General features: G+C 42.7%; 1 protein-coding gene across 1 annotated transcript in view; it reads right to left on the bottom strand.

Annotated features, from left to right (window-relative positions):
• The window catches only part of Cyt-b5 (Cytochrome b5), a 37,002-nt gene extending 21,222 nt beyond the window's left edge, over window positions 1-15,780 (bottom strand). The window contains exon 1 of the mRNA XM_067776803.1: window positions 15,507-15,780. Coding sequence (XP_067632904.1) covers window positions 15,507-15,629 — 123 coding nt within the window. The 5' untranslated portion in view covers window positions 15,630-15,780. The remainder of the gene's footprint in view (window positions 1-15,506) is intronic.
• Window positions 15,781-17,678: the final 1,898 nt, after the last annotated feature.

Raw genomic sequence — 17,678 nt, 5'->3', positions numbered from 1 at the left:
CAGTCAACTTGGAGTCCAGAAGAAAATGAAGAAGTGCAGAATTCAGTGAACACAGCTAAATTAGAAACTGTTGACCGACCTGACACAAACCCATGATGATTTGGGTTTATCAGTGGGTTTAACAGTAAAATAAATTTTTTCTTTGACTATGTATTCAAAAAGTTTTGAGATACATGAGAGCTTCGCTATCGGGCTATAGTTCCGAACATCACTTTTACTTCCATTTTTGAAAAACGGCGTTATGGTAGTCAGTTTCCAATCATTTAGGAATGTACCTGCGGATAGGGATTTATTAAAAATGATGACGAGTGGACTAACTAATGCTGAACAACTTTTAAATAAAATAGCTGAGAAACCATCGACATCTGTCTTAGAAGAAGGCTTAAGGTATGATAAACCATCAATAACATCCTTTGAAGAGATCTCCAAGTTCCCAAAATTCGAGAATGACGGGATATCAGCAGAAAAATCAGAGGGCACCCCGTCATCAGTCACATAGTTTGACTTAAAAAAGTTTGCAAATAGGTTTGCAGCCTCAACTGGGGTACTAGCATAATTGTTATCATATACAACCGATGTAGGTATACTTGATCAAGCTTTTTTTGATTTAACAAAATTCCAAAACATTTTTGGATTAGTTTTAATGTTGCGCTCAGTGTCATTAATATACCTTTTATAGAGCTTTTTATCTAAAGACTAAAGATATAGAATTTGACTTCAAAAAATTATTTTTTAAAGTGGGCGTGGTCGTTCTCCGATTTTGCTAATTTTTATTAAGCATACATATAGTAATAGAAGTAACGTTCCTGCCAAATTTCATCATGATATCTTCAACTGCCAAATTACAGCTTGCAAAACTTTTAAAAGTGGGCGGTGCCACGCCCATTGTCCAAAATTTTACTAATGTTCTATTCTGCGTCATAAGTTCAACTCAGCTACCAAGTTTCATCGCTTTATCCGTCTTTGGTAATGAGTTATCGCACTTTTTCGAAATTTTCGTTATCGAAAAAGTGGGGGTGGTTATAGTCCGATATCGTTCATTTTAAATAGCGATCTGAGATGAGTGCCCAGGAACCTACATATCAAATTTCATCAAGATACCTATTTCGGGATCATTTTGGGACCCTTCCGGGATCATTTCTGTATAGTTTACGGGATCCGTCCGGGATCCCGTCGGGGTTATTTTGGAACATTTTCGGGACTATTCCGGAATCATTTCGGGACTATTTCGCGATCATTTGGGGACCCTTCCGGCATCATTTCTGGATGGTTTTCGGGATCCGTGCGGAATCTCGTCGGGGTCATATGGGGACTTTTTCGGGATCATTTGAGGGCTCTTCCGGCATCATTTCTGGATGGTTTTCGGGATCCGTCCGGGATATCGTCGGGGTCATTTGGGGACTTTTTCGGGATCATTTGGGGGCTCTTCCGGCATCATTTCTGGATGGTTTTCGGGATCCGTCCGGGATCTCGTCGGGGTCATTTGGGGACTTTTTCGGGATCATTTTGGGGCTCATCCGGCATCATTTCTGGATGGTTTTCGGGATCCGTCCGGGATCCCGTCGGGGTCATTTCGGGACTTTTTCGCGACTAATACGGGATCATTTGAGAACCCTTTCGGCATCATTTCTGGATGGTTTTTGGGATCCGTCCGGGATCCCGTCGGGGTCATTTCGGGACTTTTTCGCGACTAATACGGGATCATTTGGGAACCCTTTCGGCATCATTTCTGGATGGTTTTCGGGATCCGTCCGGGATCCCATTAGGGTAATTTCGGGACTATTAGGGGATCATTTGGTAACCTTTCCGGCATCATTTCTGGATAATTTTCGGGATCCGTCCGGGATGCCGACGAGGTCATTTCGGGACTATTTCGGGATCATTTGGGATACCTACCGGCATCATTTCTGGATGGTTTTTGGGATTCGTCCGGGATCCCGTCGTGGTCCTTTCGGGACTTTTTTTCGACTAATACGGGATCATTTGCGGACCCTTTCGGCATCATTTCTGGATAGTTGTCGGGATCCCGTCACGGTCATTTCGGGACTATTAAGGGATCATTTGAGGACCTTTCCGGCATCATTTCTGTATTGTTTTCGGAATCCTTTCGGGATCCCGTCAGGGTCATTTTGGGACTTTTTTGGGGCTAATACGGGATCATTTGGGGATCCTCTAGGGGTCGTTTCGTGACTTTTTCTGTTTTATTTCGGGATCATTTGGGGACCCTTCCGGCATAATTTCTTGATGGTTTGCCGGATCCATCAGGGTCATTTCGGGACCATTTAGGGATCATTTGGGGACCCTTCCGAGATCATTTCTGGATCCGTCCGGGATGCCGTAGGAGCCATTTCGGGATTTTTTGTTACTTTTCCGGGATAGTTTTTGGACCCTTCCGGGATCATTTCTGGATCTGTGCGGGATCCCATCTGGGTCATTTCCGGACTATTTCGGGGATCATTTTGGGATCCTTCCGGAATCATTTCTGTATGGTTTTCGCGATCCGTCGTTGATTCCCTCGGAGCCATTTCGGAACCTTTTCTGGAGTATGTCGGGGTCATTTTGGGACTTTTTCGGGATCATTTGGGGCTCTTCCAGTATCATTTCGGGATGGTTTTCGGGATCCGTGCGGGATCTCGTCGGGGTCATTTGGGGACTTTTTCGGGATCATTTGGGGGCTCTTCCGGCATAATTTCTGGATGGTTTTCGGGATCCGTCCGGGATATCGTCGGGATATCGTCGGGGTCATTTGGGGGCTCTTCCGGCATCATTTCTGGATGGTTTTCGGGATCCGTCCGGGATCCCATCAGGGTAATTTCGGGACTATTAGGGGATCATTTGTGGACCTTTCAGGCATCATTACTGGATAATTTTCGGTATCCGTCCGGGATGCCGACGAGGTCATTTCGGGATTATTTCGGGATCATTTGGGATACCTACCGGCATCATTTCTGGATGGTTTTTGGGATTCGTCCGGGATCCCGTCGGGGTCAATTCGGGACTTTTTCTCGACTAATACGGGATCATTTGCGGACCCTTTCGGCATAATTTCTGGATAGTTGTCGGGATCCGTTCGGGATCCCGTCACGGTCATTTCGGAACTATTAGGGGATCATTTGAGGACCTTTCCGGCATCATTTCTGGATAGTTTTTGGAATCCTTTCGGGATCCCGTCAGGGTCATTTCGGGGCTTTTTCGGGATCATTTAAGGATGGCTTTCAGGATTCGTCCGGGAACCCGTCAGGGTAATTTCTGGACTTTTCCGAGACTATTTCGGGATCATTTTGGGACCTTCCCAAGATCATTTCTGGATGGATTTCGGGATTTGTCCGGGATGCCCTCAGGGTCATTTTGGGACTATTAGGTGAGCATTTGAGGACCGTTCCGGCATCACTTCTGGATGGTTTTCGGTATCCGTTCAGATTCCCGTCGGAATAATTGCGGGACTTTTTCGGGATCATTGGGGTCCCTTCCAAAATCATTTCTGGATGGTTTTTGGGATTCGTCCGGCATCCCGTCGGGGTCATTTCGGGACTTTTTCTCGACTAATACGGGATCATTTGCGGGCCCTTTCGGTATCATTTCTGGATAGTTGTCGGGATCCGTTCGGGATCCCGTCAGGGTCTTTTCGGAACTATTGGGAGATCATTTGAGGACCTTTTCGGCATCATTTCTGGTTAGTTTTCGGGATCCTTTCCGGGTCCCATCAGGGTCATTTCGGGACTTTTTCGGCATCATTTAAGATTGGTTTTCAGGATTCGTCCGGTATCCGTCAGGGTAATTTCTGGACTTTTCCCAGACTATTTCGGGATAATTTTGGGACCCTCCCAAGATCATTTCTGGATGGATTTCGGGATCTGTCCGGGATGCCGTCAGGGTCATTTTGGGACTATTAGGTGATCATTTGAGGACCTTTTCGGCATCACTTCTGGATGGTTTTCGGTATCCGCTCAGGATCCCGTCGGAATTATTCCGGGACTTTTTCGGGATCATTTGGTGTCCCTTCCGGCATCATTTCTGGCTGGTTTTTGGGATTCGTCCGGCATCCCGTCGGGTTCATTTCGGGACTTTTTCTCGACTAATACGGGATCATTTGCGGGCCCTTTCGGCATCATTTCTAGATAGTTGTCGGGATCCGTTCGGGATCCCGTCAGGGTCTTTTCGGAACTATTAGGTGATCATTTGAGGACATTTCCGGCATCATTTCTGGATAGTTTTCGGGATCCTTTCGGGGTCCAGTCAGGGTCATTTCGGGACTTTTTCGGGATCATTTAGAGATGGCTTTCAGGATTCGTCCGGGAACCCGTCAGGGTAATTTCTGAACTTTTCCGAGACTATTTCGGGATAATTTTGGGACCTTCCCAAGATCATTTCTGGATGGATTTTGGGATCAGTCCGGGATGCCGTCAGGGTCATTTAGGTATTAGGTGATCATTTGAGGACCTTTCCGGCATCACTTCTGGATGGTTATCGGTATCCGATCAGGATCCCCTCGGAATCATTGCGGGACTTTTTCGGGATCATTTGGGGTCCCTCCCAAGATCATTTCTGGATGGATTTCGGGATCTGTCCGGGATCCCGTCAGGGTCATTTAGGGGTGCGTTCGAGATCCCGTCAGGGCCATTTCGGGACTTCTTCGGGAATATATCGGGATCATTTCTGGAGGGTTTATGGGATCTGTCCATTACCCCTTAAGGGTCATTTCGGGACTATTAGGTGATCATTTGAGGACCTTTCCGGCATCACTTCTGGATGATTTTCGGTATCCGTTCGGGATCCCGTCGGAATCAATGCGGGACTTTTACGGAATCATTTGGGATTCCTTCCGGCATCATTTCTGGATGGTTTTCGGGATTTGTCCGGGATCCCGTCGGGGTTATTTCGGGACCTTTTCGGGGCTAATACGGGATCATTTGGGGATCCTCTAGGGGTCGTTTCGTGACTTTTTCTGTATTATTTTGGGATCATTTTGGGACCCTTTCGGCATAATTTCTTGATGGTTTGCCGGATCCATCAGGGTCATTTCGGGACCATTTTGGGATCATTTGGGGACCCTTCCGAGATCATTTCTGGATCCGTCCGGGATGCCGTAGGAGCCATTTCGGGATTTTTTGTTACTTTTCCGGGATAGATTTTGCACCCTTCCGGGATCATTTCTGGATCTGTGCGGGATCCCATCTGGGTCAATTCCGGACTATTTCGGGATCATTTTGGAATCCTTCCGGAATCATTTCTGTATGGTTTTCGCGATCCATCGTGGATCCCCTCGGAGCCATTTCGGAACTTTTTCTGGAGTTAGTCGGGATAATTTAGGGACCCTTCCTGGATATTTTCTGGATGGTTTCTGAGATCCATCCGGGAGCCCGTCAGGGTAATTTCGGAACTTTTTCGGGACTATTTCGGGATCAATTTGGTACCCTTCAGGCATCATTTCTGTATGGTTATCTGGAAAGTCTAGAATCGTGTCGTTGTCATTTCGGGTTTTTTTGGGACTACTTCGGGAACTTTTGGAAACACTTCCGGGGCGTTTCTGGATGGTTTTCGGGATCCGTCCGCGATAACGTCGGGGTCATTTCGTGGCTTTTTCTGGATAATTTCGTTATCATTTTGGGATCCTATCAGGTTATCAGCTCATAAAGTTCTTTTTTTTACTCAATTACAAAAATAAAATGCATTAGACAGAAAAAAATTTTAAACAGATAACTTTGTAAGCAGGCTAACGTGAATAGCCCACATATTTCATTTTCTCCTTGCGGACGGGGCCGCGGGTAAAGGCTAGTACATATATTATAAATGGCAAAGTTTGGATGTGAAGATGTTTGGATGTTTGTCCAGACGTTTGTCTTTGTGACTCAATCACGCAAGAACGGCTGGACCGATTTGGATGAAATTTTGCACACATATAGCCAATAGTCTAGAAGGATCTACTAGCTATATATTTTTCAAAAGGGGCGTGGTCGCCGCCCCCTAGGAACAGTTATAATTTAATTATTATATTTTTTCGTCTTTGCGACTGAATGACGCCAGAATGGCTACACGGATTTTGATGAAATTTGGGACACAGACAGTAGTCTACTAGCGAAATTTTTTTCGAACATGGAAAGAGGGGTGGGGGTCCCACGACCCCTTCGAGCAATTACTTTTTAATAATTTTTACACATTATAACTTTACGTATACTGGCCTTCACCAATATCACAGACTCAAGGGGTCAAATAAGTCGAGGGCTTACAATGTAAGCAGTGACACCCTCCACAGCCCCCCCCCCCCCCCCCGCTTTATCATCCCCTCTGGTGTAAAATCTATAAATTGTTATAACTCAATATAAATTTTCTCCTAAATCAATAGTTTTTGGTATCTGGCACATACAGATCGAGATCTAAGAAATTTTGGAAAAACGATCAGTGGTCCTCTCCTTCTCCTCCCGCCATCCACCCTCCTGCGATTGTTTTTATTAGCACGCTTTTATTAGCTTTACCTGTATGTTTCTATGTAACTCTTCATTCGCTCCAACGCGCCTGCTGCCTTATTAACATGGTTTTATAATTAGCTTCACCTTATTTGTAATCCCGTAAGGGTCATATCGAGACCCTTCCGGGATCATTTCTGGATGGTTTTCGGGATCGGTCCGGGATCCCGTCGGGGTAATTCCAGGACTTTTTCGGGACTATTTCGGGATCATTTTGGGACCCTTCCGGGATCATTTCTGTATAGTTTTCGGGATCCGTCCGGGATCCCGTCGGGGTTATTTTAGGACATTTTCGGGACTATTCCGGAATCATTTCGGGACTATTTCGCGATCATTTGGGGACCCTCCCGGCATCATTTCTGGATGGTTTTCGGGATCCGTCCGGGATCCCGTCGGGGTACTTTCGGGATCATTTGCGTACCTTCGAGAGATAAATTCTTGATGGTTTCCGGGATCATTACGGGACTTTTTCGGGGTTAATTTAGGACCCTTTAGGCATCATTTCTGGATGGTATTTTGGACTTTTTCGCGACTAATACGGGATCATTTGGGGACCCTTTCGGCATCATTTCTGGATGGTTTTCGGGATCCGTCCGGGATCTCGTCGGGGTAATTTGGGGACTTTTTCGGGATCATTTGGGGGCTCTTCCGGCATCATTTCTGGATGGCTTTCGGGATCCGTCCGGGATCTCGTCGGGGTCATTTGGGGACTTTTTCGGGATCATTTGGGGGCTCTTCCGGCATCATTTCTGGATGGTTTTCGGGATCCGTCCAGGACCCCGTCGGGGTCATTTCGGGACTTTTTCGCGACTAATACGGGATCATTTGGGAACCCTTTCGGCATCATTTCTGGATGGTTTTCGGGATCTCGTCGGGGTCATTTGGGGACTTTTTCGGGATCATTTGGGGGCTCCTCCGGGATAATTTCTGGATGGTTTTCGGGATCCGTCCGGGATCTCGTCGGGGTAATTTGGGGACTTTTTCGGGATCATTTCTGGATGGTTTTCGGGATCCGTCCGGGATCTCGTCGGGGTCATATGGGGACTTTTTCGGGATCATTTGGGGGCTCTTCCGGCATCATTTCTGGATGGTTTTCGGGATCCCGTCGGGGTCATTTCGGGACTTTTTCGCGACTAATACGGGATCATTTGGGAACCCTTTCGGCATCATTTCTGGATGGTTTTCGGGATCCGTCCGGGATCCCGTCGGGGTCATTTCGGGACTTTTTCGCGACTAATACGGGATCATTTGGAAACCATTTCGGCATCATTTCTGGATGGTTTTCGGGATCCGTCCGGGATCCCATTAGGGTAATTTCGGGACTATTAGGGGATCATTTGCGGACCTTTCCGGCATCATTTCTGGATAATTTTCGGGATCCGTCCGGGATGCCGACGAGGTCATTTCGGGACTATTTCGGGATTATTTGGGATACCTACCGGCATCATTTCTGGATGGTTTTTGGGATTCGTCCGGGATCCCGTCGGGGTCATTTCGGGACTTTTTCTCGACTAATACGGGATCATTTGCGAACCCTTTCGGCATCATTTCTGGATAGTTGTCGGGATCCGTCCGGATCCCTTAAGGGTCATTTCGCAACTATTAGGTGATCATTTGAGGACCTTTCCGGCATCACTTCTTGATGATTTTCGGTATCCGTTCGGGATCCTGTCGAATCATTGCGGGACTTTTTCGGAATCATTTGGGATCCCTTCCGGCATCATTTCTGGATGGTTTTCGGGATTTGTCCGGGATCCCGTCGGGGTTATTTCGGGACCTTTTGTGGGGCTAATACGGGATCATTTGGGGATCCTCTAGGGGTCGTTTCGTGACTTTTTCTGTTTTATTTCGGGATCATTTGGGGACCCTTCCGGCATAATTTCTTGATGGTTTGCCGGATCCATCAGGGTCATTTCGGGACCATTTTGGGATCATTTGGGGACCCTTTCGAGATCATTTCTGGATCCGTCCGGGATGCCGTAGGAGCCATTTCGGGATTTGTTGTTACTTTTCCGGGATAGTTTTTTGACCCTTCCGGGATCATTTCTGGATCTGTGCGGGATCCCATCTGGGCCATTTCCGGACTATTTCGGGATAATTTTGGGATCCTTCCGGAATCATTTCTATATGGTTTTCGCGATCTGTCGTGGATCACCTCGGAGCCATTTTGTAACTTTTTCTGGAGTATGTGGGGGTCATTTGGGGACCCTTTAGGGGTCATTTCATTACGTTTTCTGTATTATTTCGGGATCATTTGGGGACCCTTTCGGTATCAATTCTTGATGGTTTGCCGGATCCATCAGGGTAATTTGGGGACCCTTCCGAAGTCATTTCTGATCCGTCCAGGATGACGTAGGAGTAATTTCGAGATTTTTTTGTTACTTTTTCGGGATAGTTTTGGGACCCTTCCGGGATCATTTCTGGATCCGTTCGGGGTCATTTCCGGACTATTTCGGGATCAGGTTGGGACCCTTCCGGAATCATTTCTGTATGGTTTCGCGATACGTCGTGGATCCCCTCGGTGTAATTTCGAAACTTTTTGTGGACTATGTCGGGATAATTTAGGACCCCTTCCTGTATATTTTCTGGATGGTTTTTGAGATCCGTCCGGGAGCCCGTCAGGGTCATTTCGGAACTTTGTCGGGACTATTTCGGTACCATTTGGGTATCTCTGGATAAGTCTAGAATCGTGTCGTTGTCATTTCGGGTTTTTTGGGTCTATTCCGGGAACTTTTGAAGACCCTTCGGGGGCATTTTGGGATGGTTTTAGACATCCGTCCGCGATAGCGTCTAATGGCATCATTTAGTTCTTTTTTTACTCAAATACAAATATAAAAGGCATTACCCAGAAACAAAATTTTAAACAGATAATTTGATAAGCAGGCTAACGTGAATAGCCCACATATTTGGCCTGAAGGTTCAATGTGGCCATATAAATCGTTCCCGAGATGGTCGGGCCAGCACCTTAATGGTGCTGTGTTACCGGAGCGTATCGGATCTGTATCCGACAAAGGACCATCACATCGATAACACTCCCCAAAGCCTTCGGGGAGTAACCTAATCGCTACAACACCAACAACAACAACAGAGGGGCCCGGGATTTGAGGTACTAAGACATTTTTTTTTTAATTCAGGAGAGTCTTTAGTTGTTCCATGTGCAATTTTTAAGCCGAATTTCAAAAGCAACGAACATCTGCATTTCGTTTTAATATTATAGTGAAGTGTGAAAAATAAAAATCTATATATGTATATTAAAAGAAATGCTAAAATGTGTGTTAGTTGGTCGCCGGTGTTTGAAGAGATGCGTCGGCCGATTTTGTTCAAACATACCTATTTACATACGTCCTATTCGACTTGCCTGATGTTTGGTATATAAATTTGCCTATATTAGTAATATTAGTATTTACGATCCTTTTTTCCGGGAAGTAGACCAGAGACGGACGGCGACTGAGACTCGGAGTGGGACTGGGACTGGGACTGGAACAAAATACATACCACCCTCTGTGACAGGCAATAAGGGATGAAGAAGAATGAGAAGAACTTGAGAGAAGAGAAAAGAGAGAAGGAGAAGGAGATAGAATGAGACGAAGATGGAGATAGATGAAGCGAAAAAGACGGAGGGAGGAGTGAATAAAAGGATTAGGAAAAAGTGAAGAGGGGGAGGGCAGAAGCAGTCGGAAAAAGCTTATTAAAATGTATACAGATAGGCCAAATTGAGGGCAGTGTGTCTCGTGTAAGGGATGGTTGCATCGGACAGGTTGTTCTGGGCTAGACCCCAAAACCAGACGTCCACGTAACTTCTATAAATCTTTTGTTGATCCTTGCTGTTCACGCCCTAGGACGTCCCGTTGTCTGCGCCTTAGCGCCCCTTACCTTCCAGCAGCCCCGCTGCTCAGCAAGCCACAACAAGTACCCGCTGTTGCTCGCGCCCCACGGCGCCACCAACTCACACGGCTGCTCCCACTCATACCTACAATCTCCGTAGTAGAGTCGGGAGCAATGCCGAGCATCAGCCCCTGCCCCCGTCTTCTTCCCCCCCTCTTTTCCGGCAGCAATTGTGTAGTTCAGGGAAACAGACTCTTAGTCCCTACCTCCCTTTGCAGCGTTTGCAACATCCGCCCCACCCGACGGGTTTCATTGCGCCATGTTGCCAGGCCGCATACCCAAATACACCGGGTACCCCAATGCTTACCCAAGGACGTCTAGTCCCAGTGCCACAACAGCAATCGCGTTCTGGCCTTCCACAACTCAGGCGTAGTCACCCGTCACTTACTCCCAGAGTGACGACGTCTCCTCCTATGCACTTCAGAATTCTGCAGTAAAACTGTAATGGATTAACTGGGAAGATCACGGAGATAGTCGACTTCATGAAGGGGCACAACATCCGCATTGCTGCGATTCAAGAGACTAAACTCACAGCAAGATCTGCATTGCAGACCTGTTCTGGGTACAATGTCCACAGAAAAGATCACGAGAGCGGAAATGGAGGCGGCCTCGCGTTTATCATACACCACACTGTGCAATATTATATATTTGATCCCGACATCGACCGCAGGGACAGTGTCTTAGAACGTCAAAGATTATCTGTCCGGTCGGGCGATGCAAACCTAGAAATCATCAACATCTACATCCCTCCTGTCACCTGTTGCCCCAGTGGATACCGCCCTGATATCAGCGGCGTACTCACTGGAAACAATCGCATTATCTTAGGCGATTTCAATGCCCATCACGATCTATGGCATTCAAACTTGCGGGTGGACAGTAGGGGTGAGATGTTAGCGGATCAAATAGAAGAAAGGACCTTCTGCACAATAAACGGAGACACCCCCACACGTATGGTAGGAAGCTGTCACAGTTCGCCGGATATTTCAATAGTGAGCGCAGAACTCGTAAACTGCGTCAACTGGCAGCCGATGGTAACATTGGCATCCGACCACCTGCCTATACGTATTTCGCTCGAGCGTTCCGCCGACTTCATCGTCGCAGAAAAACGCACTTTCATTAACTTTAAAAAAGGAAAGTGGCCAGAGATTGCAAAGATGGGTTTTTCCTCACGGTAAATAAATTGAAAACTGCCAGCTAAGCAAATGTTTTCAGCAATGTACCAGGCGTCTACAAAAATGTACTGAGCATTGAGTATGTAATCGAACAGCGATTGAACAGGTTCAAGTGAAAAATCTTTCTATTCCTCCATTGCCATACCTACCTGTCAAATAATAGCTAACATGGAGAATGGCTATCGCGAATGGCCAGAGAATTTCATTTTTTTTTTTTTTTTTTCATTTTTTTATTGAGCATTTTTCTTATACCTACATATCTATTTACATATGTAGCAAAGTTACAATATCATAATAAAAATAAAAAAGTTTAACATTATGAAGTATAAACTAACGAATGCATAATAGCCGGGTTTTTTTTTACACGCGTATACGTTTCGTTGGCGCAAGAAAAAAAACGCCTATCCTCGCTTAGATAATGCTTAGGAGACCCATCTAGCGGCAGTGGTTAAATAACTACAGCTACATCACAGGGTGTACCGAAAAGCGGATACACAACCCTCTGATGGCCATAGGGTATAACATATCGCTGAATCAGTTGCGATGAATTGTGGACACACATAGAATACATAGAATTAGTGTAGCGGGTGAAACAAAGACACATATTTCCGTTACATCTGAGTATAATGCGTATTGAAATTTTGTAGGTCAAATTTTATGCGCAGCAATTCCAGAGGTGTATTTAAAGTTTGTCGCTTCGCAGTCCATATAAAGTTTAAGCGTAAACGTCTACAGAAGTATATAAAAACACAGCTAATATGTGTGAGACCGTGTAGATATAAGAAAAAGGTAAGGCATTTTTTATGTTAAGCTTATGATAGTGACAAATGTCATATCTATCAAAAATATTGAAACATTAGTGCAGTGGGGTGACTGCTAAATATTGAAATTAAGTTATAATTTTTTTAAAACTCACTTTAGCCTAATTACAAGATGCTACTATTGGAAAAGCTAAAAGTAAGTAAAAGAAAAAATAATGGAAGAAAGGTTTGTTTTTTGTTCGCGGTAATTAAATTGAAGTGATATGAATTGCCTATATGTGTTTCAAATCAGATTTTCTATTAAATGTGTATACAGAAAATTAGACTACATATTATTTTTCATTTCTAAACTCTAGTTAATAGATAAAATATGAGCAGCCAGTTAGGCATACATTTTAAAACATGTAAGCAATGCAATTTACCAGTCGCCTACAAAAATGTTTGAAAAACATTATTGGGCAAATGATTTAAGTAATCGAACAGCGATTGAACAGATGATTACTATTATGGTTTTTTATTTTTCCAAACATTCACCCAAGGCGAATTCATACTGAATTCGCCTTTCATTCACCACTTGTATGAGTTCACAGGCTGTTACTATTATGGTTTTTTTTTTTCAAATATTCACCCAAGGCGAATCCATACTGAATTCGCTTTGCTACTACTTGTATGAATTCACAATGCAGGTGATCCAGACTGTTTGCTATTGTGAACGTTTTTTTTTTTTTCAAACATTTGCCAATTGGTAAATATATTGAAACGAATCGGAATTGAAGGTATTGAGTTGAAGTGGTTCGAAAGCTTCCTAACTAATAGAAAGCCAATATACAGTGATTGATGAAGCAATTTCAGATAGCGTGCCGTTTAACATAGGTCTTCCACAGGGCTCAGTCTTATCGCCAATCCTGTTCAACGTATACATAAATGATATTGCCTCAATAAAGAACTGCAAAATAAAACTGTTTGCAGATGATGCTCTGTTGACAATAAGTGAAGAAAATATAGGCGTGGCCTTTGAATAAATGCAGGACTTGAATTCTCTCTACATTTGGTTGTGTAAAAACAAGTTAATGGTAAATGTGGAAAAAACAAATAACATGGTTATATCCACATCAAATAAACTAAATTTAGAACCACATACTTTAAATATAAAAAACGAAACCATTAGGGAGGTAAAGAAAAGCAAATACCTCGGCGTCATAATTGACAATAAATTAAAATTCTGTGATAATGTTGACTATGTAGTGAGTAAAATCTCAAAGAAAATTGGATTTATGAAAAGAACATGCAAATATTTAAAAAGGAAATATAAAATATTAGTATATAAATCCATCATAAAACCCCATTTTATATATTGTGCCAGTGTTTTGTTTATCACATAGGACTCACAAATAAACAAGTTGCAAAAAATGCAAAATAGAGCAATGAGACATATACTCAACGCGCGGTACGACACAAGTATTTCATCAATGCTACACACTCTTAAATGGCTGAACGTAAAGCAACTAATCTCCTTTCACACAATAAAATATATATACAACATTAAGACAGGAGCACTTCCGGACTACCTGAGAGAGAACTTAAGCTACAACAGTGATACACACACCTATCCTACTAGAGATATGACACAATTTCACATTACCACGTTGCCACACAGAAAATGCAAAGCTAGATCTGTACTATAAAGGCTTGAAAATGTTTAATGAGTTACCTGTAGATATTAAAACGAGCAATAATTTGAAGAAATTTAAAAACCTATTATATATGTAATTATTGTAAAACATATACTTAATACGAATTATATAAAATCAAAAGGATTATAGGCCATATGGCTGTCAATAAATAAATAAATAAATAAATTGACTTGAAATTTCGCTGCACGGCAAATCGGATTGAATTCGCTCTGCCATCACCTTGCATATAAGGGTCCTGTCTATGCTGATTCCAAACTGGAAAGAGAAGCAGAAAACATGGCGAATGAAGACAAAACGGAGTATGTACCTGTTTTCATAAGGCAAATATTTAGCTCCGAATATAAGTCTACGCAAGTCGGGAAAGCGTGAAATAGCCATCCGCCATGCAATTAGAAGGGCAATTCTTTTTAATGCAGCTTATTGCCAAGTATCGTCTGGGTACCCAGTTAACAGGCGTGCAGCGGAAAGCTAGTATGAGAAGACCACAAATCGATTTGAGGGCTACCTGGGGATTCCGTCGGCATTATCTGACCACTATAAGGTGCGGCTGCAAACAGGTGTCTAGGATCCCCTTCATCCCCTTCCGCTGTACAAACGTTTATTATTTCTGTATATCCCAGCCTCAGTATAGTAACAAATAAACAAGGCGGCGACATTTACAAAAAGCTAGCGATAAACACAATTAAATAAACGTTAAATATACTACCTACATACATTAAAGCGTAGCAAAAACATATGTACGCGCATATATTTTTTAACAAATGTAGGCGTAGAAATTTACTTAACACTTGTTAGATTTATAGACAAATGCACGCTAACCTATCAAAAAGAAATTTTATACTCACAATAACGATCAAAGTACAAACTAGAAGTTAGCCTATAGAATATTTAAGTCTTTACTAGTTATTAGACAGGCAGTGCTGATAATAATGCAACTTCATATGTATGTGTGCCCATGGTTGCCTTATGTCAGAGGCATTATTGTGTAAAAGCGGTTGGCAGACCGTCAAGTAATCTAACTCAAAAGTTACGATATAAAGTCATTTTTAATATTTAGCCTAGATCTGTTTGAAATTGGTATGAAGAGTAATATTCCAAGGTTATATGAGTAAACAGGGAATGTTGATCATTTATACTTCTGGCATGGTGGCAACGAGACAACAGAAATCAAATTTTATGATAGCCGTTAGAACATTAGCTAATAGTATGTGTGTATAGGTGACAGACCACACATCACCTCATCGGAACACTTTGATAACTTGCATTTGATTAGATGTAAATATCTAGGCTCTTTGAAGGTATGCAAGGTTAAAGCTACATTAAACAGCCTCGTATTAGGATTCTCTTATTCATTCAACTAAATATTCATACAACGTAGGTAGATACATGATTTTTGCTGGAAAACTTATGAAAGTCATGAGCTCGACAGAATGAAAAAGAAAAACTTGACCACGAATTCGAAAGTACAAATAGTTAATATATTTGCTCTGTTTTATTACTACAGTTTTGAAACTGAAATAACTTACTTACCTCATTTAAAAATTGAGATACATCATATACATTATTGTGGATTATTAGCCAGGTGTTTTTGTTTGTGTTATGTTTGCCGATTTCCTCACGGGTATATAATTTTACATCTCCTTCAGCAGACATATTTACTTTGATTTCTATTTTTTTCAGCGGTATAATTGTTTAAAAAAACTACTAGATAGGTAAAACTTTATTGAATAATTCCAACCCGTTAACTAATAGTTCCAACAATTGAGAAAGTAATAATAGTAAATCACACTGACAAACCAATTGAGGTTGATTCGAAGTTAGACTCACGTCGACGAATTTTACTTGAACAAATTTCGAAGTTCGAAAAAACTCATTGCGCAGAGTTGCATTCATGGTTCAATTATGTACAGGTTGGCTCATCTCATCAGCTGATTTTATTTATGTCATTGCATGGTCGAAGGGATTGTCAGAAGGAGATGGCAAACTCAAAATGAAACCAACACATTGGCAACATTTTACTTACACATACAAAAACTGTTAAGTTTTATGTTTCCATTGCATACCAATACGCAGATTTTGACAATTTGAACAGACATATTTTGTTGCTTTACCGATGAGCCAACCTGTATATAGTTGAACCATGGTTGCATTCCTAGCATTGGGGAATCTGATTTTCCACGATTTGTTATCGGTTTGCTTTAATAAATTGCCTTAAAGCCTCTTCACATAAGCAGATTTTCATATAGATGCGTTTAAGTCGATTTTATTCAAAAAAAGTAGATTGCACATATTTTTACGGAGAACGGCAAATCGAGTGACACTAGCGCCATCTGACATGAAAAATTACCCAACTCCCAACTTTTGTATGTAAGCAAGTATTTTGTATGTGCATGGGGAAGGCCAAATATACTTTAATTGCCAAGTCTGAATTTCCTTAATATTTACAAAATCAACATCTTGCGTGATTGCGGCGATGTTACTGGCATACATAACACTGCATTGAACGCATCTATATGAAAATCCTGATTGTGGCTTGGCCTTTATGGATAGCGCTACAAGAAGTATGTTATCGAAGCTCCAATACATTCACGTCTATACGACAGCAAGACACTCTTAATACACGTCCAAAAATTACCCCGGCCGCTCCTAAACCGGAGGTATGATCCATAGTATATTTGCGCTGGGCACCTTTCTGCATTGGCGGCCTTGCTCGCGCTTATAAAATGTTGCCCTGGCCCGTCGACCAATGGCTTGGGATCAAAATTAAATCCGTGCACACTTTTTTTCGTGTGTACAAGAATAGCTGTGGTTTTTGTACATCTATAGACGTTTACGCTTAAATTTTATATGGACTGCTAAGCGTCAAACTTTAAATACACCTCTGAAATTGCTGCGCATAAAATTAGTACTACGTACTACTAAATTTCAATACGCATTATTCTCAGATGTAACTGAAATATGTGTCTATGTTTCACCTCTACACTTATTCTACGTATCACCTCTTAAAATGCTGCGTGTCCACAATTCATCGCAACTTATTCAGCTATATGTTATACACTATGGCCATCAGAGGGTTGTGTCTCCGCTTTTAGGTGCACCCTGTGCGGTAGCTAATTATTTAACCACTGCCGCTAGATGTGTCTCCTAAGCATTATCTAAGCGGGGATAAGAGTTTTTTTTACGCGCAAACGTAAACGTATACGCAAGTAAAAAAAAACACGGCTAATATTATAAAGAACCACATGAAAAGTTTCAATTTCTTTTGCAAATATTTTCACACAAACGCATAATTTGGCACTTCCCTTTCGGCTTGACACCCCTTCCGACATTTTTAGACGTATATTACGAGTGTTATGCAGCCGTACAGAATTACCAAATATTACATTAATACTAATACACATGTTGATCCATATGGCTCACATTGTTGTTGCATTTGCATGTTAAATTCTCTATCCGCATCTGGTTCATGTACCATTGGAACACGACGATTAGCGAAAAACCCGGGAGTGGGATCCATAGTATTCTTCATAGTGTACAAGTACAAGTGTGTTGACTTATCTGTCAAGCATTCTGACAGGCACTCGCTGGATTCGGAATGACAGCGAATTCAAAATGGATACCATTACCGAATGCTCCGAATGATTGAAAAATTGAAAAAGTCCATACGATTGGTAGTCAAAAATGTTGTCGTTGAGACTAAAA

The sequence above is a fragment of the Eurosta solidaginis genome, chromosome 3 (assembly GCF_040869045.1).
Source record: "Eurosta solidaginis isolate ZX-2024a chromosome 3, ASM4086904v1, whole genome shotgun sequence".
NCBI classification, from domain to species: Eukaryota; Metazoa; Arthropoda; class Insecta; order Diptera; family Tephritidae; genus Eurosta; species Eurosta solidaginis.
The sequence above is the reverse complement of the archived record's forward strand: the minus strand, read 5'-3'. Positions and strand labels throughout refer to the sequence as shown.